The sequence below is a fragment of the Loa loa genome, assembly GCF_000183805.2.
Source record: "Loa loa unplaced genomic scaffold supercont3.28, whole genome shotgun sequence".
Taxonomy (NCBI): Eukaryota; Metazoa; Nematoda; class Chromadorea; order Rhabditida; family Onchocercidae; genus Loa; species Loa loa.
Window position 1 is genome coordinate 338,104 of NW_018108208.1, and position 25,082 is coordinate 363,185.

At 35.9% G+C, this 25,082-nt stretch overlaps 1 protein-coding gene across 1 annotated transcript in view; it reads right to left on the reverse strand.

Annotated features, from left to right (window-relative positions):
• LOAG_16917 (laminin alpha) overlaps positions 1-22,620 on the reverse strand; it is a gene marked incomplete at its 5' end in the record, with an annotated part of 24,190 nt that extends 1,570 nt beyond the window's left edge. Inside the window, 63 exons of the mRNA XM_020449571.1 lie at positions 874-1,041; positions 1,160-1,372; positions 1,471-1,612; positions 1,723-1,901; positions 2,006-2,179; positions 2,334-2,447; positions 2,559-2,765; positions 3,013-3,277; positions 3,821-4,083; positions 4,187-4,317; positions 4,530-4,689; positions 4,778-4,973; positions 5,210-5,357; positions 5,456-5,576; positions 5,669-5,815; positions 5,910-6,095; positions 6,227-6,424; positions 6,531-6,740; positions 6,911-7,159; positions 7,264-7,468; positions 7,683-7,846; positions 8,441-8,614; positions 8,771-8,922; positions 9,115-9,258; positions 9,513-9,693; positions 9,804-9,904; positions 10,154-10,433; positions 10,597-10,857; positions 10,961-11,197; positions 11,341-11,502; positions 11,589-11,750; positions 11,845-11,985; positions 12,082-12,226; positions 12,356-12,560; positions 12,632-12,843; positions 13,049-13,164; positions 13,371-13,522; positions 13,662-13,788; positions 13,861-14,043; positions 14,140-14,308; positions 14,737-14,876; positions 14,957-15,046; positions 15,209-15,418; positions 15,488-15,624; positions 15,703-15,946; positions 16,240-16,382; positions 16,519-16,842; positions 16,942-17,020; positions 17,154-17,347; positions 17,447-17,584; positions 17,659-17,796; positions 17,931-18,027; positions 18,252-18,430; positions 19,475-19,565; positions 19,693-19,811; positions 20,056-20,159; positions 20,447-20,556; positions 20,926-21,096; positions 21,266-21,361; positions 21,469-21,609; positions 21,851-22,003; positions 22,186-22,289; positions 22,452-22,620. Of these exons, the coding sequence (XP_020306886.1) occupies positions 874-1,041; positions 1,160-1,372; positions 1,471-1,612; positions 1,723-1,901; positions 2,006-2,179; positions 2,334-2,447; positions 2,559-2,765; positions 3,013-3,277; positions 3,821-4,083; positions 4,187-4,317; positions 4,530-4,689; positions 4,778-4,973; positions 5,210-5,357; positions 5,456-5,576; positions 5,669-5,815; positions 5,910-6,095; positions 6,227-6,424; positions 6,531-6,740; positions 6,911-7,159; positions 7,264-7,468; positions 7,683-7,846; positions 8,441-8,614; positions 8,771-8,922; positions 9,115-9,258; positions 9,513-9,693; positions 9,804-9,904; positions 10,154-10,433; positions 10,597-10,857; positions 10,961-11,197; positions 11,341-11,502; positions 11,589-11,750; positions 11,845-11,985; positions 12,082-12,226; positions 12,356-12,560; positions 12,632-12,843; positions 13,049-13,164; positions 13,371-13,522; positions 13,662-13,788; positions 13,861-14,043; positions 14,140-14,308; positions 14,737-14,876; positions 14,957-15,046; positions 15,209-15,418; positions 15,488-15,624; positions 15,703-15,946; positions 16,240-16,382; positions 16,519-16,842; positions 16,942-17,020; positions 17,154-17,347; positions 17,447-17,584; positions 17,659-17,796; positions 17,931-18,027; positions 18,252-18,430; positions 19,475-19,565; positions 19,693-19,811; positions 20,056-20,159; positions 20,447-20,556; positions 20,926-21,096; positions 21,266-21,361; positions 21,469-21,609; positions 21,851-22,003; positions 22,186-22,289; positions 22,452-22,620 (10,515 nt within the window). The remainder of the gene's footprint in view (positions 1-873; positions 1,042-1,159; positions 1,373-1,470; positions 1,613-1,722; positions 1,902-2,005; positions 2,180-2,333; positions 2,448-2,558; positions 2,766-3,012; positions 3,278-3,820; positions 4,084-4,186; positions 4,318-4,529; positions 4,690-4,777; positions 4,974-5,209; positions 5,358-5,455; positions 5,577-5,668; positions 5,816-5,909; positions 6,096-6,226; positions 6,425-6,530; positions 6,741-6,910; positions 7,160-7,263; positions 7,469-7,682; positions 7,847-8,440; positions 8,615-8,770; positions 8,923-9,114; positions 9,259-9,512; positions 9,694-9,803; positions 9,905-10,153; positions 10,434-10,596; positions 10,858-10,960; positions 11,198-11,340; positions 11,503-11,588; positions 11,751-11,844; positions 11,986-12,081; positions 12,227-12,355; positions 12,561-12,631; positions 12,844-13,048; positions 13,165-13,370; positions 13,523-13,661; positions 13,789-13,860; positions 14,044-14,139; positions 14,309-14,736; positions 14,877-14,956; positions 15,047-15,208; positions 15,419-15,487; positions 15,625-15,702; positions 15,947-16,239; positions 16,383-16,518; positions 16,843-16,941; positions 17,021-17,153; positions 17,348-17,446; positions 17,585-17,658; positions 17,797-17,930; positions 18,028-18,251; positions 18,431-19,474; positions 19,566-19,692; positions 19,812-20,055; positions 20,160-20,446; positions 20,557-20,925; positions 21,097-21,265; positions 21,362-21,468; positions 21,610-21,850; positions 22,004-22,185; positions 22,290-22,451) is intronic.
• Between the last annotated feature and the right edge of the window lie 2,462 nt (positions 22,621-25,082).

Consider the following 25,082-nt stretch of genomic DNA (forward strand, 5'->3'; position numbering starts at 1 on the left):
TTAGAAGAGGGACAAAAAGGGACAATATAGGGCAAGAAAGTTGATCATATCAGGTCAACCTGTCAAAATTAACTCCATTTGGCATACCCATTTGCCAGAGGACAATTTTTTCATTTTTTGCTTCCTCCGCCATCAAGTGAGCGAACTCAGTATGATATCAGTTCCATAACAGTCAGGCGGCATAATGATTAAAGTATGGTTGATCTGCTTATCCTTGATATGTTCCATGAATCTAACTGCCTCATTAGCTCATTAAGGTAATATTTCGCACATTTCGGATAAATAATTCTCCAGCGGTCCGTGTTACTTATAATCATGGTAGAGATAGCTTTGCTTAGTCAGTGTATTGTTATCAGCTGAGGTTTAATGACGTTTAATACTGAGATGATCTGCATATAAAAGGGATTAGTCCTACATATGGTGGTTCTGCACATATCAGCAAAAGTAGAAGAAGGATATTCCGCTTTATTTCACTATCTCAAGAATACACATCACTCCTCAGATGGATTTCGAATGCATCGAGGATGCTAGAAATAAATCAGCCGGTCTGCTGAAGACCTCGGAAACAATCTAACACTGTATCGAGATATCAGCCTTTATTCATTTCAGTCCTGAGATTCTCGCAACACTTTAAAAATTTGGAGCTGACATGCTGATATAGCCAGTGCGCGAGGTGTTTGCGGTATTTTGATTTTTATAATTCGATATGTCACCCGCTACCTATCAATTCCTAGATACCAGCAACTTTCTATACATTTACCACAGTGTAGTATCATCAAGTTTATTTTACGACGCTGAAATAAATCTACTTCAGATTTGTCATAAAATGGTGCTTAATTACAATTCATATTGCGATTCATCTAAATCCCATACCTTCAGATTTTTGTTTAATATAGCGTAGCCACCATTCTCTCCAAAATATAATCCTTCTTCAGTGTATTGACTGCATGGCACTGTACCAATCTCTGCTGGAGGCACATCAAACTTCATTTCGTTAAGCTTGAAATCTCTGAGACATCCACCAAAAACCGATTTAGCACCCTTCAATCGTAGTAATAACTTGTAATAACTGTCACTGATTAACAAAATCATTTCAATGAGACTAAAATAGAGTTTTACTATTCCGCTATCACTGTTTAAGTTTGGAAAAAAAACATACTGGTAATATTCTGGATGCAAAAGGCACAAGATCTGATGGAAGTCCTCCAATATAGATTGGTGGTTGAGTATCAACTGCATTAGTTCCAGAAGGAGACTGTCCATTTGATTCCATTACGTTGTCAATATATAATGTTCCCGCAAGGCCTTCGCGTTCCGCTCTTATACTGTGCCATTCATCATCCATCACACTTCGACTTGATTTTAGAACAGCCTTAACAAAGTAAGATTGGCGATAACTCTCATTGGTCAACAAAAAACAAAATAAGTTAGAATTTCAAGAATAGATAATGAAATGAGAGTATTCATTACTTGTCCTGATCCGGAATTGTAAGCAAAATGAACGATGCCGTTGACGAGATATAAGGCTATGTAATCAGTATGTCTGTTATTCGTCGCGAACATAATTATTCCATTTGACGCCGTAGCTCGTAATTGTATCGAGAAAAGGCTGCTGTAAATTTACATTGAAACTAGCTGAAAGTTCTACTTCCCTTATCCTCAGATAAATAATTATTTACAAAACAAGTGACATTTGGACTGCCTTGTAGTATTTTAACTTACTTTTTATCAAACGAAGCAGGTGGCTTATCGAATTCAAGACGTGATGAAGGAGATAAACCAAATCGAGTACCACTGGAATCTGGCCTATCGCCATGGGACTGTCTCAAAAATGCACATTCATCTGACTTGCGAGCAATTCCTCTTAGTCTTGAGAGGGATGATGTTCCGGATGATATTCTCTAAAAATGAACAAATATTTAGAGAATTATCCAAAAATGTCCACCAGTTTACATAAGCACTGAGTTATTCATGTCATGATCTTCGAAATGCATCTAAAACTGACACTGTCTGCAGTGAATTCTTTATCGGTTTTTGTCACAAATAGTTGCATGCTGTTTATTCCAGGTATGGCAATATTCATAGGTTCATTCGTTGTTGTTTGTCCAAAAGGTATATCTGTTATCGAGATGTCTTCCGGAAAAGAACAGCCCGTTAGACTTACCCCTTTAGTTGATGCCTGCAATAGTATCACTATGAAAGAAAACTGTTTAAAGAGTTTGAAAACTAGACAAAAAGTCCAAGTCCCCTCTGCAGTTGAATGATACGGGTACTTCCATTCTTTCCTTTTCATAAGCTGATAATAATGTATCTTGCATCGTCAAAAAACTCACCTCAGTAAAATCGAGTAATTGACCATTATATGTTGCATCACCAATGCATCCTTCGAAATGTAAATTGGAATCCAATAACTGACCAAACTGCACAATGATCGGTACACCGATTACCTGCAGCCAGTGAAATAAATAAAACAAATATGATTCAAAGTATGCCAGTGCTTTACAAATAATAGCAAGCAACAATGCAAATTAGTGTTTTAAAAATAAATTGAAATCAACCTCATTATCAGCAACAGTCCTCCGAATCTCACTTGAATAAAGATCATCCAAATCCAGCCGTATACTTTCCGGCTTCACTATAGCTGCGAAGTAATGCCATTGCCCATCAGCGACTGATCTGAATTCGATTTGAGCAACATCCTTGTTGTCAGACCCGTACTCAGCCAAAATAAATCCATTCTGGTAACGCACTTGGAAGAGCACTTCCTGAACATTATATTTGTAGTTCCCAACCAGATAGTGTAAACTGGTAACCTTATTCCCTATCATGCTCTTCTTGTCTAAGAATTTATGGTTCAACTTCTCAATGGTTATAACGCTCGTTGTTATTGGTTGATATACCATCTATAAAGCAGAATTTACTTCAGGTAAAATATTTGCTGTTAAAGACATGCACTTTGGTCAAACATCGGATGTAGATTTTATTGCCTTTAGAACATTTTGAAAAACCAACCTGTTCGTCGGAAATAACAGATGCGAGAATACCAGACGGTCGTTTTGTTTTAAATCGGAATGTCAATTCAAGACGATCTTTTTTAGTACTGAAACTGCTGAAAGAAGCGATGGAATGTTCCGATACCATTGAAATAACGTGTACATTTCGAGCGTTGCATCCCAGCTGCACTCCTTTCGCCGTTTTTGATTTACTCAGATCCATTAAGCGATTGTCCAGCTTCACATGTTTTATACATCCATTCATCGGCACAACCGCTGTGCGTCTGAAAGAGATCACTGCATAGCTGGAGTTAATTTCTTACAATACATCCATTTACGCCTTGTTGTTCATCACGCTTACACAAACTATAGGACTTGGACTTCGTTGACACTGTCCATGCAACATGTTATCACAGCGAAGTAATGACAACAGTAAATGGAGCTGAAGTGTGGGAGAATTTTACAATATTATTGTCATGATCACAAGAAAAAGCAAACGCTACTGATACGCTGTCTGCCGAAGGGGCATGGGTAGATAAAACATATTGCCGAGTGAAAGAAAGAGAACAACCACTTATTTGATGGATTTATACACTACAACTAGATGAGAAGGAATATCCAGAGAAATGATAGTCCTGAAATATGTTAGCCCTTTTCATGAGATCGGAAGTAATACGGTACAGAATAAAACCTGAGCGATTTTAATGACTTTGACGGACATGCTTTAAAACAACTAATCATTGTCACGCTGCATTTTCATCGCTAGAATGGTTGAAACTGATGGCCACAAAAAAGAAGACAAAAAAAGAAAAACGAAGAGAACAAACGTCGAAACATCGGACGGCACACCGCCCAAATACAGAACATCAGATATGCTGAGTTCGAACATTGTACCAGGTGAATCACCTTCCGAAACATCATCATCATCTACCCGCATACGAGCATGACGTTCTAATCGGTGCACGTACACAGAATGAGGCTTGCCATCGTTGTAATTATTATCCGTAGTTGTCAGTTTTCCAACACCCGAACCAAAATCAAATGAGAGCTTCACTCTACCATCTTGTAGTTCAAGAGATAGAAAATCACGCTAAAGAAACATCGAAATTTGAATATTTAAGTATTGGAAATTTCAAAGGAAAAAATGAAATACTTTTTGAAATTGCTGACAGAAGCGACTATATAATGCATACTTCTTTTCCAAGGTATAAGAATAGTCCGTCGGGAGAATGTGTCTGAAAGATCAAAGAGAAAACTGTTTGCTTCCGTGGATTCCAAATACCCAGTTTGTGAACGGCGTATCCATTTCCATTAAAGCTCAATGCTACAAAACATCATAGCTATAATTTATACGTTTTTTAAACCAAACCGTACACAGAAACTTATTTTAAATATTCTCAAGCTTTGAAAAGTATCATCTTTCCAAAAACCCTCTAATTAATTAAGTTTTGACTAAAAGAACTAAGTGGTCAAACTTAAGATTTATATTTAACTCTGTATATTTTATGACAGCAGGTAGAGTGAATAATGACGAACCAATTTCATCGGTCAACGAAGTGGCAAAAATTTTTTTCATCGCACCCAGTACATTGTAATTACCTCCTTTTTTGGCATTCCACAGACCGACTGTTTCACCGTGAATACGCAAATCTTCGACATCACCAGTGAATTCGCGAGTGTGTACATCCGGTGAAATCTATAGATCCTCTTAAATTAATTGAAAAAAAGAAATCTACCTCGCATGATAATTATACTTTAGATTATAGCATTAATAAACTCCTTACATTCACACCGGGAACAATACCGCCAATAAATAAGCGGCTTTTCTTTTGATGAAGATTGAGAATCGATTTGAAGCCGTCTATGGTTTTCGTTTTTTCTTCCTCGTAATTTGCGGAATTTGCTGATGATACTCGTAGTTTAATTGTCTTGCCAACACGATCTACAGCAACTTTTCGCCAATTGCCGTCAGCGACAAAGCTAGAAAATGGAAATATGAAGTTAACGGAGCGATGGCCAATTACATAAACCGCATTCAGATCTGATATAGTACACATCAAATTGGATTGATATAATTTTCAAACTGCTGATAAAATGAGAACTTTCCCTCAGTTGTTCTTGAACGAAAAAGAAGAAAAAGGAGGGACATGAATTATTTTCAAAGCTCTTTAATTAATATCATTTACGACTATCTCTCGAAAGTTGGAAAAACTTACGAATCCGAAACCAGTTGTGTGGGTGCTTCACCAAGATTAACAATTATTCGCAAATGACCTTTTTCTATTTCAACAGCAATGTAATCATCGGTTGGCACAGCACGTGTTCCAGAAACGCCAACTTCATTACCAAAGAATAATAATAAACCTAAATAGAAGTAAATATTTCTAGTTCTCATCTTCGTTAATTGCTACTTTCGAAACTATTTGTCCAGAGTGAATTTTCAAAATGACAGCCAATGATACCACTAATGTTCGTCGTTCTGAAGAAAAATTCGATGTTAGTGTATGCTGCAGAACGCGTTATTCGCGGAGGTAATGGCAACTCTAAAATGCTTCCTTTTTCGAAATGCGCACCCAACTTGATCTGTAATTTGGTGATTCGAACTTATCTATTGTTTCAAAGAAATACAGCAAGGCAATTTACATATCTAATTCAATACATGAGAACAAGCAAACCCTGTTGGCCAAGTCTCGTGCGAGAGCGATCTTTTCTTTTAACAAATTTAGCTTTTCACGGCAATGTTCTATTGTTGCTGAAGTATTTGAAGCTGCGTTCTGCTGCACTTTTAGCTTTGCCATGATCGGTGAACTTTCGTTTACCAGCTTAAATCAAACCTAATTTATGTGCTACGTCTAATCATTTTTCCAATAACTGTATGCAAACCAATGTAGCGTGATAATGATGCTCCTGATTCACCTTCGAAATCTGCTCTCTAGCAGTATCAACATCATTAGCAGAGACTGAAACTGATCCAACGAGCTTCTCGCTACGACTAATCATTTCTTCCAAATCGGGCTTGAACCGATCAAATAAGAAAATGGCACCGTCAGTTCTTGTTCTTGCCTCTTCCGAAGTACTTAGAGAATGTTCTAATTTTGCATTCTGAATAATTGTTTGTTGATTCAAATGTTTCGAGAAATGCATCTACAATGGAAAATAAATGAGTGAGGCAAAATTTTTCTAGAAGAATATTCCTTACTGCATTCTTTCAATTACTTTACATAAAAACATACCACTTCTCTGTCATCGAATTTAGGACGAAGGCTTTCTAGGATTCTTTTCTGGTTCTCGATAAGGAATTGTAATTTTGACGCTTTTTCGAAGAAAACGACTTTCAAGCTATCTACATTGTTTATACTTGACAGTTTTAGATCAACGGCAGAACGTAGCAAATCAGCCGATTGCTCACGAAGTGTTTTCGCTGATGCTGCCTGTATTAAATTTTGAAACCTTTGGGAAACTCAAAAATAACTTCGATTTCTAATACAACACATGTAAGATCTGCAGAAATGCTCCTTCTAAATATTTAACCATTACCGCTCCTTCTTCATGGAATCTTTTAGCTTGTTCTGCATTTAAGGATGCTTGATTTGTCATATTTCGTGCTTTTTTCAAATGTTCCATCAATTCTTTGTATCCATTAGCAGCTACTATCGCATTCTTTGCTTCGGTCCGCGTTCTACCAAACAAAGATGATAAAAATAATGCCTCAGTTTCCAGTTCTTTCGACTTGTTCCTGTATTCATTCTGTAACAGCGATGTAGGTTACGCTAACGATATTTTACACTTTACTGTCTCAAACAGCTTTTAGGAAATTAATTTGTTTTAGAAGTACTGTTCTCATAATCCCATATATTTGATTGTTAGGAAAGCGAATTCAACTAAATCCACAAAACGTGGACAAATGATGCAGTAACCTTATTAATGCTACGTATCCGCCCATGACGATATCTGCCATTCATAATATTCAGCTGACCGAACACATCTTGAACTTTGCTCATTACTTCGCGAAGCGTTTTGTTCAAATTACTTAATGATTTTATGAAGGTTTCGGAGGTTGCTTTTAGATCTTTGATAAATGCATGAGTTTCTTTGATCTTCGCTTCGCCTGCTTTTACTCCAGCTTGTATCGAATCCATACGACGTATGTTTGAGTAATTCACTCGCTGGAATACAATAATGTAACATAGCAGCGAAATGAAAGATTTTATCAAGAAGGAGTAGAGGAAGGAGTTTTAGAGAAGAAAGAAAATGTAAAAGTGTAACTGACTTGAAGGCTATGTTCAACCGAACTGGCCACTTGATAAAGAAAGGAACGATACTCTGTAATGTTATTTATTAGCGTGTCCACTTGATCCTTCACATTAAAGTACTTTGCATGTATCACATTTCCTTTATCTTTTAGCTCTTTCATACGTTTCAACAATTTTCGTATTTCATCTTCTGCATCTTGCACTCGTTCCCTCGTCTCTTTACTAAATATTTTTTTTTTTAAAATAAAAAAGAAACAATGTGATACATTAACCGATAGGAATATTTGACTATAATGCAGCGTTTCGTTTTGTGATAATGATAAGAGACAGTAAAACACCAACAGATAGCAACGGCCAAAAGTCAACTGTGCTGGGATATGAATAAATGATATATAAATTTACAAAGAGAATTAAAAAGTATTTTGGGAAAACCAACTCGTTCGTAGCATCACGGATTTTTTCTAAAAGCGAGGTTGAAACTATCAACCATTCCTGACGATCTACAGCATTGGAATCTTTGCCAAGTGAGAAGGCAAGATTTTTTAAGGAATCAACAATTGATGCTGCCATTTCAACACGATCAAATACATCCGATGGAAACTGCAATATAAATACAAGATACTGCATCTCATATATCCTCCAAAAAAAAAGCGATGCAAAGGATGTGTAATCGCATCTTAATTGCGCATAGGTAACTAAATCATTTTCTGAACTGGAAATGAAAGTAAAAGATTTCACTAAGATTTAAATTGAAGATCCAGACAATCACGAGATGTATTTTTATAAAACAAAGCAGAAAAATTGCAGTCAATTCCATTAATGACAACTAAGCCTCCTGTAATAGTCCGTGTACTCAACAACTTTTTCTTATGACAGCATTGTTAATTTAAGCTTCATTTTCTCAGTAGAATTACTCCGTTCATGGTGGTATAACTCCTTTAACATCAGTAAAACTACCTGTCTTAAATAGGCCCTTCGGAGCTCATTTATAGCCGATATCGTACTTTTTTCTATCATTAATACCAAGTTGAGGAATCTAATATTACAAATTAATTGTCCATCTCAGTTCATATCTCCTCCGATTACCAATCCAGTAATCTCATTAAATTTTTTTCCCCGAAACTTTTGTTGTAAATGGGATGAAAATCCTGTAGGATCCTCCTGTTCTTTTATATAATACTATTAATCACTTACGATATTAGCTCTGTTGATGATACCATTCATAGCATTATCCGTGGCACTAAGTGTATCCAAAGTTCGATTTGCACGAACAACTACACCAACAACATCAGAAATTGCACCAAATACATCGCTAGATAAACTTTCAACACCCACATCACTTGAGTTCATGTGATTTAAAATTACCGACTATAAACCTTTTACATATTAAGATGCCATGCTCAGACTATGCTTTATGTCGATACTTTAACATAAGCCACTTCTTCATCAATTTTATATTACTATATGCTTAAGAAAAGGAATTTCTAAAATTATGACAACATAAACATAGAGTAATTCCCACACCTTCAAATCGTCGATTTTCTTACGAATACGTTTAAGACGAGAACCCGTAAGAGCAGTCGTTGAAATACTGTTGATTGTTCCGTTAACAAAATCAACAGTATCGATTAATCTGTCCAGATCATACATCACTGAGTGAACACATTCATCGCACACTAAAATGATTTTACTTCTGAACTGTATTTCTCAAAGAGAAAGTCACAATGATTTTAGCAACTATTTTTGCACTTTTTATAAGTAGGGAAAAGTTCACCTCAGCAGAATACTATATGGATATGTAACTATGGAAATATTTTTTCTTTATTTTTTCCCAGTTTTCATTAAAAACAGTGAACAAAGCAACTCACATCGGCATCCAAAATTTGGTATTCGCAGGTACTGTGAGGCGCACTGATCGCACCGAGGTCCGGTAGCACCTTCCTGACAATGGCATTGCCCTGTGTTAACGTCACACACTGTTCCCATCGATAAATCTGCTTCACAATCACATTCTAAAATTTTCATCATTAAAAATCATGAACACAACTTACAGTTCATCCTTAACTGTTAACAATAACTTGACATTGGTTAAGCCACATTTCAGAAAAGAATTTAAATATAAATTTCCTTCATCTAAACCACCATTAAACAATGAATTCACGAAAAATTTAGGGAAGGAAAATAAAACAAAGAATTTAGTTGAGAAAAGCAAATTTTCTCTCACAGAAACAGAAATTAGAATTGAAGCATCAGTATTAAAACAAACTCGAGCATCCGGTAGGTCCATAATTCCAGTAGCCGTACTCACAAATTTCGCACATTTGTCCAGCAGCTCCAGGCATACAGGAACATTGTCCAGTCTCAGCATCACATTGAGGGCTTGATGATGCCAAGGCACAGTTGCACATTTCGCATCCGTGGCATCGCATGAAACCCCATGCGTTCATCTAATGAAGCCATTTTTTTAATCCAAATATTTATGAATAGTTAAGGAAATCCATTCACTATATTTTGAAATGTTTAAAGTTATAAGTCAAATAAAAGAAGTAGAATTTACCACACAGCGATCACACTTTTCTCCTTCTACATTCGCTAAGCACTCACATCTTCCAGATCTGTTGTCACATAATGAACTGCCGCATTGATTACATGCACAGTCTGTAAAACTTTGAGAAAAAAATCTCAAAAAAAGAACTCATCAATTCAATTTTTTCTCTCTCACTTTCAATCAAACAACGGAGAAATCTAACACAAATGAGTGAGTGTTGATGCAGAAACGAAAAATTAAAAAAAAACGAGAAGCACAAAATTAGGAGAAAATTTCCAGAATGTCCTTCTCTAACTGAATTTTGTTATAATAAAAAAAAAAAGAAAAAAACCCTTGCAATGATGTAACTTATCTCTTACCTGTACAATTTTTAGCTTCCACAGCATCACCATAAAACCACGGTTTGCAATGTTCGCAGTGTGCACCATCGGTATTATTTAAACAAAGATAGCAATCACCGGTTATAGGATGACAAGAACCGTCCACACTAAGATCGTTATTGTTATTGCAGTCACATTTATGACAAGAACCATCGACTGCAGTAGGCTGACCATGATATCCAACATCGCATCGCTCACAGTGATCAGAGGTATATCCTTTCTTACAGAAGCATGACTCTAATAGTCCCGTTTCACTGACCTTTAAACGGCAAAAATACAATCAGATTGCTATTCCTTTTGAAAATGAAAAGCCTGGACGAAGCTGAAGAAATAAACTTATACCTTGTTGAACATCACTGTCTGTTAAAATTTCTTTCCCGAATAAAATAATGGTAATAACGAAAATAATGGAAAACATTAACCTGACAACTTGTTGCAAAGTTATTCGTATCAGTAGCATATGGACAAGGACATGGCAAACATGAATAAGGCCCTCCTTTGATGGCATCACCATAGAATCCTACCCTACAAAATTCGCAATGATCGCCAAAAGTGTCATGCTCACAATCGAAACAAATTCCAGTAGTCGAATCGCAGCTGCCAGAATGACCATTACAATTGCAAGGGACACAGGAACCAAGATATCGACCGCTATTGACGCGGTAATAACCAGGAGAACATTGCTAAAAAATTTCAGTAATTTGACCAATATTACAACGCCTGCAAAATTTTTAGCATTCATTATAATTTGATATCTACTTTTGGAGCAGAGTCAAGTTTTGGTACCTGACAAGAAAGTCCAGTATAAGGTGGTGGGCACTGGCATATTTCGACAGAAGAAGCTGTGTAACTATCACCAGTGGCTTGATCATCCTTAGCTATTTCGAGTTGTAATTCACTAACTGCCGCCAGTTCGCAATTCGTATAATAACAAGCCTTAATCCTAAGTTCACCTAAGTCGTGTAACACCATCATCAGAGTGTCACGAGTCGTTGGTTCCCCTGTCGATTCCATGAAATTTTCCTAAATTAATAATTAGTCATATCATAAAGATCAGACCGTAATGAATACAACGAAACGGTATGAACGTAGAATAGACGAGGAAACAAAATAAAAGAACGCTTTGCAACTTCACATACATTAAACATTTGGCATCTAAAACTTACAGGCAAAAGTTTGATTTCAACGCTGAATGGTATTCGTGGATTAGCTGGCTGTTCTCGAGCCCAAAAATCCAGTACTGTATTATTCCCAACCAACTGAACATCAGGTGCAGAACTCATTTTGGTTTCACCATCTCGCGGATTGGATAATATCACGAAAGACAGCTGAAAGAATGAACAGTAGTGCGCTTTTCAAAATACCAATTTTACAAAAACTTCAATTGACAACGAAAACTTTAGGAAAATATTACTTGTAAGCCATAAGAAGTAGTGAAGTCGTGGTCTGATCCTATTGGAGCCAAAAAATAAACATCGTCTTTACCATCAATTTTCGCTTCATATACTACCTTACCATGCGAATGTAGTACAGATTCATTCGGATGCACTTTCCATGCTTCCTCATCGAAATTCACCTTTACGAAATCAAGAATTATCAAAAGAAAACATTTTTTTAATCAGTGAATTATTTTTTATGATATTATACACAATGATGTGATGAAATATTACAAAAGAAACGGGAAGAAATGAAGATCGGCAGCGATCGGTGGCACCAAAACAGAAACATTCCGCACAGCCATCAGAGTTCGATGCACGTAAGTCGAAAGTACCAGGACGACAAATATCGCAATTTTCACCAATTACATTTTTCTATATTAACGCAGTTGTTAGGATATTTGTTAAGCAACCTCATTAGTGAATCAATTCAGACAATGAAACAAAATACATATAGAATGAAAGATCTACCTTGCATTTACAAGCGGCATTAGTTGATTCACAAATTTCTTCGGTGGTACCTTTTATTTCGCATGCGCATTCGTAACAGTGTGGAAAGCCATAGAAACCTGGTAAACATTTGTCACATTTCCTACCACCAACATTGGCTTTGCACCTGTGATATTTTTTTCTCTTATCATGAGCCAAACAGTTCAGTGTTCATGTATATTATGAAATTGTTCTCAACCTCGTTCCAAAATAAGGTATTGAAGAGTGATAAAGAGCTGATAGAAGAATAACATACAAGCACTGTCCATTGTCTGGATCACACTGAAGTTGCCGTGCTTCTGAACCATTTTGCTGACAGCCACACAGCTGGCAACCAATTAAAGGATCATAACCGAAGGCGTAGGGTACGCAACTGTCACAGTGCTTCCCTTCTACATGTGATGGACAGAAACATTGACCGGTATTCTCATCGCATAAGTGATTGTCTGGACATTTACATTCTGAAATTCAGTGTTTCTAGACAAAAATTTAAATTTAACAAAGATCAAAAGAAAGTTGGAAAATAACGAACTAATGCAATCTGGGAAACTGTAATAGCCAGGTGCGCAACGATCACATCGACGTCCTATTATGTTAGGGCGGCAAGAACATTCGCCACCATATTTTTCGCACATGAAACTTGTACTGCCTTGAGAACTACATTCACATGGAAGTGCTGCCATATTGTACTCGGAAGTTAGGGAGAACACTTTCTGACGACAGTATTCACTTACATTTGACGGACTATAACGATTTAAATTATCATCTACAATGAATTTCTATAATGTAATCCTTATTTATTATCTTCAGAAGTTCGAAAACAATGGCAAAACTGGCTAAATCTACAAATCTCAAAACAAAAATCTTTTTTGGAGATATTCCCTAAAATAGTTCCAGCATCAAAATTTGGTAAATAATTTCTTTAATGATTCACAAGAGGAGCACTTACTCATTTCTGAAATTATTCAAACTGCATTCCTGTATATACTGAATAGAGACATCGATAGGCAATGGGGTCAATAATGTGTCGCTATATGAATGGAATGGCAGGGATGTTATCGAGTCCTACATAAAAGTGCATTAATAAGGAAAAATGAAAAAGGAAAAAAAACGAATGTCATTTCAGTTTGTTTTGCAACATTAGATGAGAATTTCAGTAATTTGTAGAACGGCTACAATATTTAGATCGAGAACAATATGTCCATTTAAAGATGTAGAACAGAAAACAATAATTTCTTGGGACATAAATAAATAAAACTTGATAAACTTGCAATGTACAACGGTCCTTTTTGGCTTTCATTAAAATAGAATGACGCAGTATACTTATCATCAATGAAAAACTGTATCACATCTTTCCGTTCTTTGTCTCGAATTACTGCCCGACAACCAATAACAGTTGGGCAGTAAGAAAATAGTATCTCTGCTGAAAATGCAAAGATATTTTGCTCTGACATATTTGACTATATTTTCTGAATGATAAATATTAGTTTCAGTTAAACAAAAAGAACAAAGTTGAAGAAACCAAATGGTTCCGAAATAAAAGATGAAGCAATAAAGTATACCGTGATGAAGGTGACCATTCTGGACCGTAGCGTCTACAGTTAGCAATGTATTGTCCGGATTGAAGTACTGTACAATGAAAACATAATGGTCATGAGATGGTACTACTCCAGATATTTCTACTGTACCCTATAAGGATGCTTACTATTAGTAAACAATAATACGTTTCATTCTCGACAGTATGCATTAGACGTATCATACCATGTTTTCATCGAGGGCTATAACTTGAACTTCTTTCGGGTTGGCAACGATAAACGGCAACTTTTCACCGCTGATTGAATTATTCGCATTCATCTGTGACTCAGCTTCGTTCAGAATACCGTTTGCTACAGGAGGAAACCACTGACTCATACAATGTCCATTTTTACGAATACATACAGGGACCTATAATACGTGAAAGTGAAAAATAGTAGCCTGCTGCTTGAAAAAGAAAAGGCTTTGTTATAATGCTCAGAATGTGTAAAATAGTTCTATGCTAACTTGTCGAAGATAGCTGACATCCCAATCTCCCATTCTAATAAGATTAGCTGCGGCTAAACTAAATTCATATTTTGGTTCAGCAATTAATGCAACAGCTACATCTTCTCCATCTTTCAAATGCATCAATGCAACACCAGCATCAGATGATGCGATATCACGACAAAATGTCCTGAAATATTCATTTATCAAATCATTATCATCTATGGCTTGCATCAGTAAATAAGTAATAAATATTTGGAACATTTTTGAAAAAATCCAGAAAAAACTTATTGTCTAATCATAAGGAAGCAAAAGGACATCCCTGTTCATCAGAATCAAAAAGCTTTTCGGGATAACCGGAGATCAAAGACATCTAGATCAAGGGCTAGTGCAAGTAACAAGCTTCTTTGTAGGATATTTTGATAGAAAGTTATGCAAAAGCAACTGTAGAATGGAAGGATTGCAGCGGGAAATGGAACTATGATCTCTTAGGCAAGGATAATGCTTCAAGCCATTACTCTTACTCTTAAGTTATCTAATAAAACATAAAAAAATAAATAAATAAAACTACTCTTAAGTTATTAATCTAATAAAAACTATGTTCAAAAAAAAACTGACGAATATGGGCAGTGTTTAAGGATAATGCTCTCCCTCATTAGAAGCTGACCGTATTGCCTCACTTCCAAAGTTAGCGGAATTGTTTTTGGGTTCGCGTTGTAGTATTCCAGTAAGAAAATATAATAATCATTTTCTGGTACCTAGAAAACTCGTACGGTAGAGAGCTAACTTAATGAAAAGGATTGAATGTATTGGAAAAAACATGAAATTTTATTGGGACCTTTAAGGACATGCGAATTTTACGACCTTTGCTGTTAGCCCGCACAAATGCTGTTTCACCGAAAATGGCAGACAAGTTCTCTATCGGAATCTGCAAGTTACTTTAATCTGCAAGTTACTTTAGGGATCCACTATCAAATGCATTTAATTCAAGTTGCTTAAGGCAATACTCCTTATCCTCTTGTATTATGAGGCCTGATATTTTCTGAGATTCGTGATTGTTAGGTATATGCCGTTAACGATTTTACTCGACCTCATCAATTTGTATTGTGTTACTGTCATTTTGTTCTTCTATCATAAATCCATCTTCAATAGTGTCTGCTTGTGATGCAATTTGAAGGGGTGGATACAACAAGTCAAAGCATGTTGTGTTCTGAGAATCAAGTACTTGACATGGTTCAAAAATCCGCTCCTTCAAGACCGTCCCTTCGTAATATTCTGAGGGCAGCAGTACGATGTAATCCTGAAATTTTCATATTCAGTGAAGAGAAAGAACTAAATTCGTAAGACAGCACCAACATGTTTCTGTTACCAGAAAAAGTCGTTGTTTGGTTGAAATCTTGATGCGCCATTTTCCAGGATTTAAGATGAATGGTTGTTTGGGATTGACAGCTACGGTTGTTGGTTCAGATGTTGGTGAAAGGTTCAGCCTGGTTCTTTGCTCCATATCTACAACGGAAGTGATGCAACAAGAAGTGATAACAACTTTACCAGATAAATAAAAGTGATGTTCTGATAGAAGCTAACCTTGAGTATGCGTGAAAAGAGGCATAACCGCAACACTGGTATCAATTTGAACATCGGTTGGATTAACGTAGTGGAAAAGAACACGATAAAGACTGGCTTTGCTAACTACTATATCCAACAGAACGTCTTCTTGGATCGGTGAGAATACCGTATATCCCCTCCATGAATAATTTGGAAATTTGTTTTTATCGGTGGCAAAACGCACGGAATTTTGTTCCATCGATATGCCGTCTTCCGCTTCGTACTACGAATGAATAAAATTACACATAATTTAATATGAGCGATTTGCGCGCAAGTCTCACAGTTTCGAACAAAGCGGTCAATAACATTCATGTTATAAGATTAAGAATGAGTGTCTGAATCATTGCAAGCCGATGACTGCTGGACCAGACTGAAGAATTTGACCAGTTGTATCTTTCGAGGCCTCTTTCGAAGTATTACTAAACGATTATCCGGAAAACCAGCTACATCATGAAGTGGTAGTAATTTCGATGAATCGTATAGATTTTGGTCTAGAGAAAATATTAAAATACTCACTTTGTTGTGCCACAGTGTTGGGAAGTAATGATTTTCGATCGGTCTGTCACACTTCTGACCAGTGATCCGAGGTCTGCAACGACATTGCCCTGTTTGCATATCGCAGCCAGCTCCCAATGCACCACCAACGTCGCAATTGCAAGCTGAAAATTACAAGAATTTCCAGAAAATGTAAATGCGCTGGTAAGACTTTTTAGCTGTTCGCAATAATGTTCTCAAAGTGTTGTCTATTAAAGCTGAAACTTATATAATAATCAACAAGTATCAAGCCAAATATACCTTGACATCCAAACTGATTATGCACTTTTAGTTGAAAAAATCCATCAGCACATTTATCGCATCGACGACCAACGACATGTCTTTTACAGTTGCACTGTCCTCCCTCGATACTGCATTCATTTAGTCCCGAAAGTGTACCAGCCAAATTGCAATCACATCGTACACACCCATCTTCATGATAATATTGCAAATCCCAGTAGGTCGGTTTGCACTGATCACATATACGACCCGCAACATGCGTTTTGCAGGTACATAATTCACCCGGTTCAACCTTATCGCAACCAGCAAAACCCGCCACTACCCCCTTTGGATTACAATTACATTCTGCAACATTTGGAAGTAAGAAAAAATATGTATGAAATTAATAAAATAATAAATTGTTTTGATATTATAAAAGTAAGATGTTGTATGAAACATATATACCTTCGCAGATCGGAAAATTGTAGAAATTCGTTTTGCATTGATCACATCTTTCACCTTGGAAATTCGGTTTACAATAACACTGAAAACAAATAATCTTCGTGAACTTAAATAATATCTACGCATAAACTGGACGTGCAATTATTCCAACATAGTTCTTTGGTCATTCAAGACATTCAAACCTAATAAAAAGCATTATGGAGAAGCTGACGAACCTGTCCGTTGTTATCGCAAGTCATTCCTTTGGAGCCAATGGTCAGACACGAACATGGCTTGCAATTCGGGAAATCATAAAATCCAGCAGCACAACGATCACATTTTCTACTGGTGAAATTTGCATAACATGAACAATCACCATTTTTCCGATCACACTCTGCTAACTTCGAGCCAGGTGCGTTGCATCCACATTCTAAAATACCGAAAGTTCACCACAACAACCGAGTTAACTTTAATAATCAACATGAAATGGTATTAAGAAATTCCAAAGCTTAAAAACCAAAACATATACCTTTGCAGTATGGATACCCATAAAAATTTAAGCTACACTCATCGCATCGAGAACCAGAGAATCCAGGCTTACACAGGCAAGCACCAGTCTCTTTGTCACAAATACCGTCCTCCGTACCGATTGTATCACAATTGCAATCTGAAGTGATTTAGCTCAAGATAGAGAAGTAGACTTTAACGGTAATATTTTCTGATGTAGTATCAAAAACTTACATTCACACAAAGCATGGCCGAAGTATCCATCAGCGCAATTATCGCACGTAAGTCCAGCAAAATTGGTTTTGCATATACACTGTGCTGTGCTTTCATTACAACTATTATGCAGTGATCCGAGTTCATTGCAATTGCAAGCTGATATTTTAAAAAGAATAATAATTGTCTTCAGCAGTCACACAGATCAAAAACAAGGAATTATTTTAGATTTGAAAAACAGATGCAGTTATTCAAGATTTTTTCTGATTTCTCATTTAGTAACAATAACTTACAGATACACCCGGCTGTGAGGTTTGTATAACCTGGTGCACATTCCTGGCAAAGCTCTCCTCCGTAATTACTTTTACATGGGCAACGTCCATTAATAGGCTGAAAAATTTCCGATGCTTCTAAAGGGATTAATTAACAAGCAACAAATTAAAGTGAACCTTTCATTACAGTACTTCAGACTAAATGCAGAAAATCAAGTAATTTAAAATCCTTTACTGGACTCAACTGTCATCCATCAATATATAATTTATATGCTTATTGAAAGGCTGATTATTATAGTAGTTGGAAATAAACAGAATTCAAATAGCGATAGAGAACAGTACCAAGCAACTACCATCCAAAGTGCCATTTACAGAGCAATCGCAAGGTTTACATTTTGGAGGCGAGTAGTGACCAGGTGCGCATCTATCACAATTCATCCCGGTGAACTGAGGCTTACAGAAACAACGAGCTGTTTCATCCTCACAATCTCCTGTATGTTTTGTGGGATCGCATACACAAGCTGTAATGTGGAAGTCGACTCTTTGATTTTGCAACACTTTTTGGGCAATGAAAGAAAGGAGTTTTAAGACAGACTGGAATGAAAACTGTTGTTGAGACAATACTTCCAAGCACGGAAGGCTCAGTTTCATTAGATCTAGTTACACCATTCAAACTGTCGGTATAGGAATACTTCGACGGCAGAGTATGAACTTTCATACTATTAATGATAAGGTCAAGGTAGGCAGAGCTGCACCTGACAGCTGAAAAACACACTACATTTAGAAAAATTACTCTGTTCATTTACCATACTGACTCTGTAAGCAATGAGTGCTTGATTTCCGAGAGATGTTAATGCATTCACACATGTTCAGGGAACATATATCATCCATACTTCCCATGAGATCAATAAAGCATCTTGTGACATTTTCGTATGCGCAAACATGTCGTAAAGTTTGCGAAGTTTTTAAAAAAAATCATTTTTGAGATCACCATCAAACGGCCTGAATATTTAAAGGCCAAGTGAGGGATAACGTATATCCTGAATACCAAATGACTTTCGGAAATGACTTCGCATAAATTCCAGCGGCAATCAGTAGCATATTCTACCAACTAAGAACAAAACTGCCCAATTCAGGCTAACGTTAGAACGGATGTTAACATATGGATCAGATGAAGTTTGTAATGATGTGGAGAAACAAAAGTTTGGCAGAGGAGAAAAACGATAAAAAGACGATTGTTAGGTGTTGGACTTTTTAACGAGCACCTAAAAACATGACTTTTTGCCAAATTAATGCTGACTCATTTCTTCCTCGACAACAATTAGTAGAGGTCGAAACAGCTGCAAGGTACAAGGACATGGCGTACGTATGTGAGGCAGATATGAGGTTGAAATTTCCTTTCAATTTCATACCACCAAAACTAGCTCAAGAAACTCGAGCCTGCCATAACTGTGTTCCAGATGTGTGGCGTCTCAAACATCAAGAGGATCTTAATAGATAGATGCCCAAACAGTTTTTGATGGACGTAAAATTTTAGTTAATTCCAAAACGCAAGTAGAACTTACGTTGACATACATCTGTTTCATTCCACCATTTCGTTCGTGGCCGATAGTATCCAAAGACGCATTTGTTACAGTTTATGCCTTCTGTATTGTCCTGCAAATTTGTTTTTAAAAAAAAAAAAAAAAACCTTGAAACTAATTAACTTGTTACATGAGAATTGCAAAGTAGTATATAGAAATTAAAAAACGAAAAAAAAAATAGAAAAGATGAAATGACTAACTCTGCAGTTTAGACAACGACCGCCTCCATCGTAGCTTCCATGAATATCTATGCTTGAATGCATTCTGTCAAGTTCTTTTTCGTAAACGCATTCCTCGCTATGCCCGTAACAGTTACACGCTATAGTTATCGAAATTACAAATAATTTGCGCACCTTCATCCTGTGACTATTCTCTATCGTTGAACATACTCAAACCAGTAGCTTTAAAATCCCGCGGTCAAGGGAGTTCTAAATGCATATAATTTATGGACCTATAGTGGGAAAGTATTTTTACTTCTGAGATGGATAACTTCAGCTGGACTCAATGATGCAATTATTACGCTTTTGCCCGACTTTGGTAGTGAAAAATTTCGAAAGAATTACGTTCACACACAAATTCAGCGCCTTCCTTGCTTCGTTGCCACATTTTCTGTTCAAATCCTGGGCAGCAGTATTCACAATGATCTCCACAGGTATTATGTTCACATCTGCAATGACATCAATAATAGTAAACTATTTGATAATAAAGGCTTAAAGCATATCTACTGGTTTTCTTTTTCTCATTCTATAGGAAATCACTTGAAACATAGATTGGAAAAAATCGTTTGGTTTTTAAATAGGATAGCCTTTTTCCAAATTTTTGTCCCCTTTTTTTCACTTAAGTTTTTTGTTTTGTGCGTATAGAAAAGACTAGTGTTTATGCACTTCATTTCTGTTCGATAATTTTAAAGAGAAAAATAACGAAGGGATTGAGGATTCGACAAAAGATATGAACCTGCAAAGGAGTATATTGGAACGTCGAACGTCAAGAATATCACAAGTATCCGCATGTCCATTGCAAACACAACGACCTCCCATAAAGATTTCTTTGATTGCATAGAAATACTGCAATGTGCTTCAGAAATCATCAAATTCCTCCACGTCTTGGAGACTGAATGGAAGTAACTCAATGGAAGTGACTGAATCACTTTTGCTTATCTACTTCTTAGAATTCATACGAACAACTCATTCTGCCACGTTATTTTTCTCTTATGCTTGATCTCTTTTCGAAATTAAGGTTTAAGAGTCGGTTCAAATGAAGCGCCTATCAGGGATTAATATGCGGTCGTACTAAGCCACCACTCTCACTACATCATAGAATATCAGAAGTTTAAGATTCACCACATCAAAAAAGTCATTGTATGAGTACTGTTTTTTTGATGTCTATATTTTTGATTAGTTGAAAAACGTTCATTTAGCAGTAAAGAGACTAACTCGCCGTGTCACTGTGGGATCTCGTCTGTTGACATCCATTAGATGGCCATGAAGCGTTTTGGTACGTAGAAGCCTTAGCCGTACATTTGTTGCACGAGTGAAGTTTTGAAGAACTTCAGAATGACTAAAGTTGTGTTTTCCTGGTCGGTTCTCAAGCAAATTTATCATTATCTGGAAAAATTTTCTGTTCTTTCTATTTTCTCCAGCAGAAATTTCAAAGTATTTGTACTTTCTTAAAGAATAAAATTTATCATTGAAGTTGTTAAACCAAATATTCACAAAATGCAGAGAGGCTTGAATCATGAGATATTTCTAATTAGGCTCCTAAAAAGAACTTTACCTCTGCATTCTCCATGGGATGAATTCCAGAAAATTCGTGGGTACATATAACAGTATCATCTTCTAATATTGGTTGGAGTGTATGACGTCCGAATAACTGAAATCGCTTGAAAACTTTGAATTTGTGGTTCATCATAGTGCTATTTAGGAAACTTAATATGAGGAAAAACCGCTAATCGTAATATAGATTGAAACTGGACTGACGCGATCACATTCAGCAGGCGTTTCGGCAAAATACTGCCAAGGCATATAAGTTTCTCCACCGTCAACAGATCTTTCTAGCACCCATGATCCTGGTCGAGGACTATTTGCCATTTGAATCCATACATAAGCCACATGAAATTCCTAAAGAATTTCTCATTTGTGAAATGTCTTAGTTCAACTTTTTCCCAGTTTCTTTCTTATCGAATTCCCTCATTAATTATTAGGACTACCCATCAAACCCATCGAATTTAAATTTTTCCACCTCAAATTACTATGAACTATTAATAAGTCTTTTGTTCGGGTTCAATCTAGAGAACTCAGTTTTTCTTAAATTTCAGCATTTTCGGTACTTTTCAACCGGCTTGCAAGCAGAGCAACTTACCTGTCCCAGATTAATACTAATGTTAACTTGATTGTACTGCATCCCACGGCTTAGTGGCGGACTTTGCCACCAGCTTGCTCTGCCATCAACCATATTTGTTGCTGGATGCGCAAATGAACTGTTAGATTGACAAAAATCGCACATTTGCCCACCCTGTAAAAAAAGAATGTGGCGAGCTGAGATTCACTGCTCTGAACATCAATACAGTATCAGTGGGTATTAGCTATTAGTAGGAACTGATGGTGTAAAAAGTAGTATTTTCAAATTCTGATCAAAATTATCGGTATGGAACCTTATCAGAAAAACTTTCTACTTATTTGGCAGGGAAATCTTACCTGAACAAAAGATTGCTTTTCCATTTTAAGTTCGGCAAAAACGGAAACGCCATCTTCACCGGTACTGTACGAATATTGATTTAAAGGAGTATATTGACTTGAGCCTGAGAAGCATAAATTTCTACAGAAATCAATGATTAAACAACCAGCCAACTTTAATTTCTTATTCCAACCATATTTTGTACTCTGCCATTTCCTCAGCTTAACATTATCTATTCCCGATTAATTAAGCAGACAATAAAAGAAGAAAGTAAATTAAAATTTACCAGCTATCTGACAAAAAATTTCTTTTATTGGCTGTCCATTAAGCTCACCACACGTTGAGGACGCTTCAATCTTCCTATCAAGTGCCAGATTGGTATACGGTGGTACCAATACCTGTCCCCAAATGAAACCCATTTTCACTGCTACAGTAAGCAGAAGCTCGTGTAACATCGCCAGTTTTCCCACAACCTTTACTGAGTATATAAATTGTTAAAAATTTAATGCCATAAGCTTCAAAATGATGAACAAAATCCCTTAAAACTTTTACCTACATGGAAGCACATAAAAAGTACTTTGAATTGTGCGACTTTTACTGGACTAATGATACCAATACTGATAATGACTCTATAGCCAAGTTCGAGAGAGACAATTTTTTTTTAAAATAACACATCAATTGAGTTCCACAGGAAGTGTATATCATTTAGCATGCTGTCAGAAGATATATCAGATACAAATCCGGTCAAAGAAAGCAACAATAGAAGAGAAGGTGAAATACATTTCGAGAAAAAAAAATCAATAGCCTAAATAAATTTGACCAGAGATAAATTGTGTTTGAAGTTTGAAAATTTCAAGAATATCTCCATGTAAGTTTATGCAATAGTTTATGTGGCACAGAATTTTAACTTGATATGCAGTTAGTTTACTTTTTCTCTCATTTTGTCAAACAGTCAAGTAATAGTATCCATATGCACAAAAACAAAATTTTTTTGGTAACACCAGAAATAAAAATTTTCATGGAGAAAACGCTAAAGTTGAGGAAACTTTGCAATAAATTTCAGTTAAATTAGTTTTTGCTTGCAAAAAGGGCAAAGATCGCCAGTCTTCGCCTTACATTAATTGATTTTCAGCGCAATCAAATCACAGCTGTATCTATGCATATTATCATTATCACGATTCAATTTTCTTACAGTGGCGGCATTTTTGCTTTTCGAAACAAAGACACAATTTATCGGAAATTTTCCTACTAGGAAACATCTCAGAAAATTCTTAACTTCTTAATTGTTCCACATAAATTCTAGCTAAATGCCTGTTATGTCCATCTTAACGCATATTTGCATTTTGCCTACTAAATACACTCATTATAAAGGCAAAACAAAATCTGTTTCGCAACTAATGCTTGTATTAAAGTTTTATCATTTATTAATCATTACTAATCATAGACTCAACTTCACAGTCTTAGGTTGAAATTACTTGGTACTTGTTCGTATGTAAAAGTTTCCTTTCATTATTTTCGTACATGAGTGATTCGGCACTCATACGGGAAACCGAACATTAGATCTTCATAAAATGTTCGATAAATATAATTTCAGTTACCCATATGAATGACAATAAGGTATTCATTCATTCCCCAAGGTATTGGTTAACGTATAGATATCTAAAAAGCTGAACAAAAATATGATGCAGTGTGCATTTCGTTAGGGATTAGTGCACTTGTTAAAAAGAAGTGCAAAATTCACTGTGAGGGAAAAATAAGAAGGATTGGTATTTTGATCATGAAGCAAATCGTGAGCCATGAGAAAAAAGATATATAGGTAAAGGTGTGTATTCAGAAAAAATTCAAATTATCTTTTCAATCTCCGAATCAAAAAAATTTCAAATCTCTGAATTAAATTGTTTTTCGCTTGTAATGCAGCTTATACCATTTTGTGTTATATAATATCTTTGTTTTTCCTATTGCAAACAAACCAGTGTTTCCCATTTCCTGCAATATCTTGTGCTGGTATCTTGCATATCCTGCAATAACCTAACCAATTTACATTTACCAAAAAAATTGTTTAGCTACTACAATCAACGAAAATTGCTTCCCTTGAAATTTCCCGCTATAAAATTGATAAATTAATAACTAAATCAGAGTAATGACAAAACCAATAAAAAATAAATTTAAACTGACAAAAAACATAAGAAATAGATAAATAAAAAATAATAGTAACAATATTACGGGTAATGAAATTGGAATAGCGTGGTATAAGAAGAAAAACACTGTTTATAAAGTGTTGAGTGCATTCCATAACTGTGAATCTTTTAAGCTCATTTTTGCGAAACACGAAATTTGTAGAAAAAAAAAACAGAGCAATTACAGAAGACGAGTGAAACCGCTCTCCAGACCATTGGGAAGGGTCGGAAATGATGACAATGAAGTGGATTGATTATTAGAAGGAAAGGAGAGTTTATTACAGCACAGCTGAAAAGATGAGAATGAGTGACCGAGCAACAACTGAGGTCGAAGAACCACACATACCCTGTAGATAGACATACTGTGAACAGACAACACCATACATCAACAATAATGGTATGAATCTGCTATACTCCTGGCTTATCCTACCAAATGGCGTGAAAAGTTGGCTGCTCCATAATATCTCCGAATAATTTATAAATATAGCTGATTTGTACATCTAATGTGTTATGGTAGCAATTGGTGATTTGATTTTTGAACAGAGGAAAAAAATGAAATTGAAAAAAACAGTTTATAAAATAGCACTAATGCTAAAGAATCCTATGAGTTTAATCACGATTCATTTCTGATGCTCTTAGAAATACCTTTATACATAACTATAATTTGCCAGACACGATAAATTAATCATTTAAATCAATGACTTTTTACTCTGTTTACGAACTGCTACGATATTGAATTT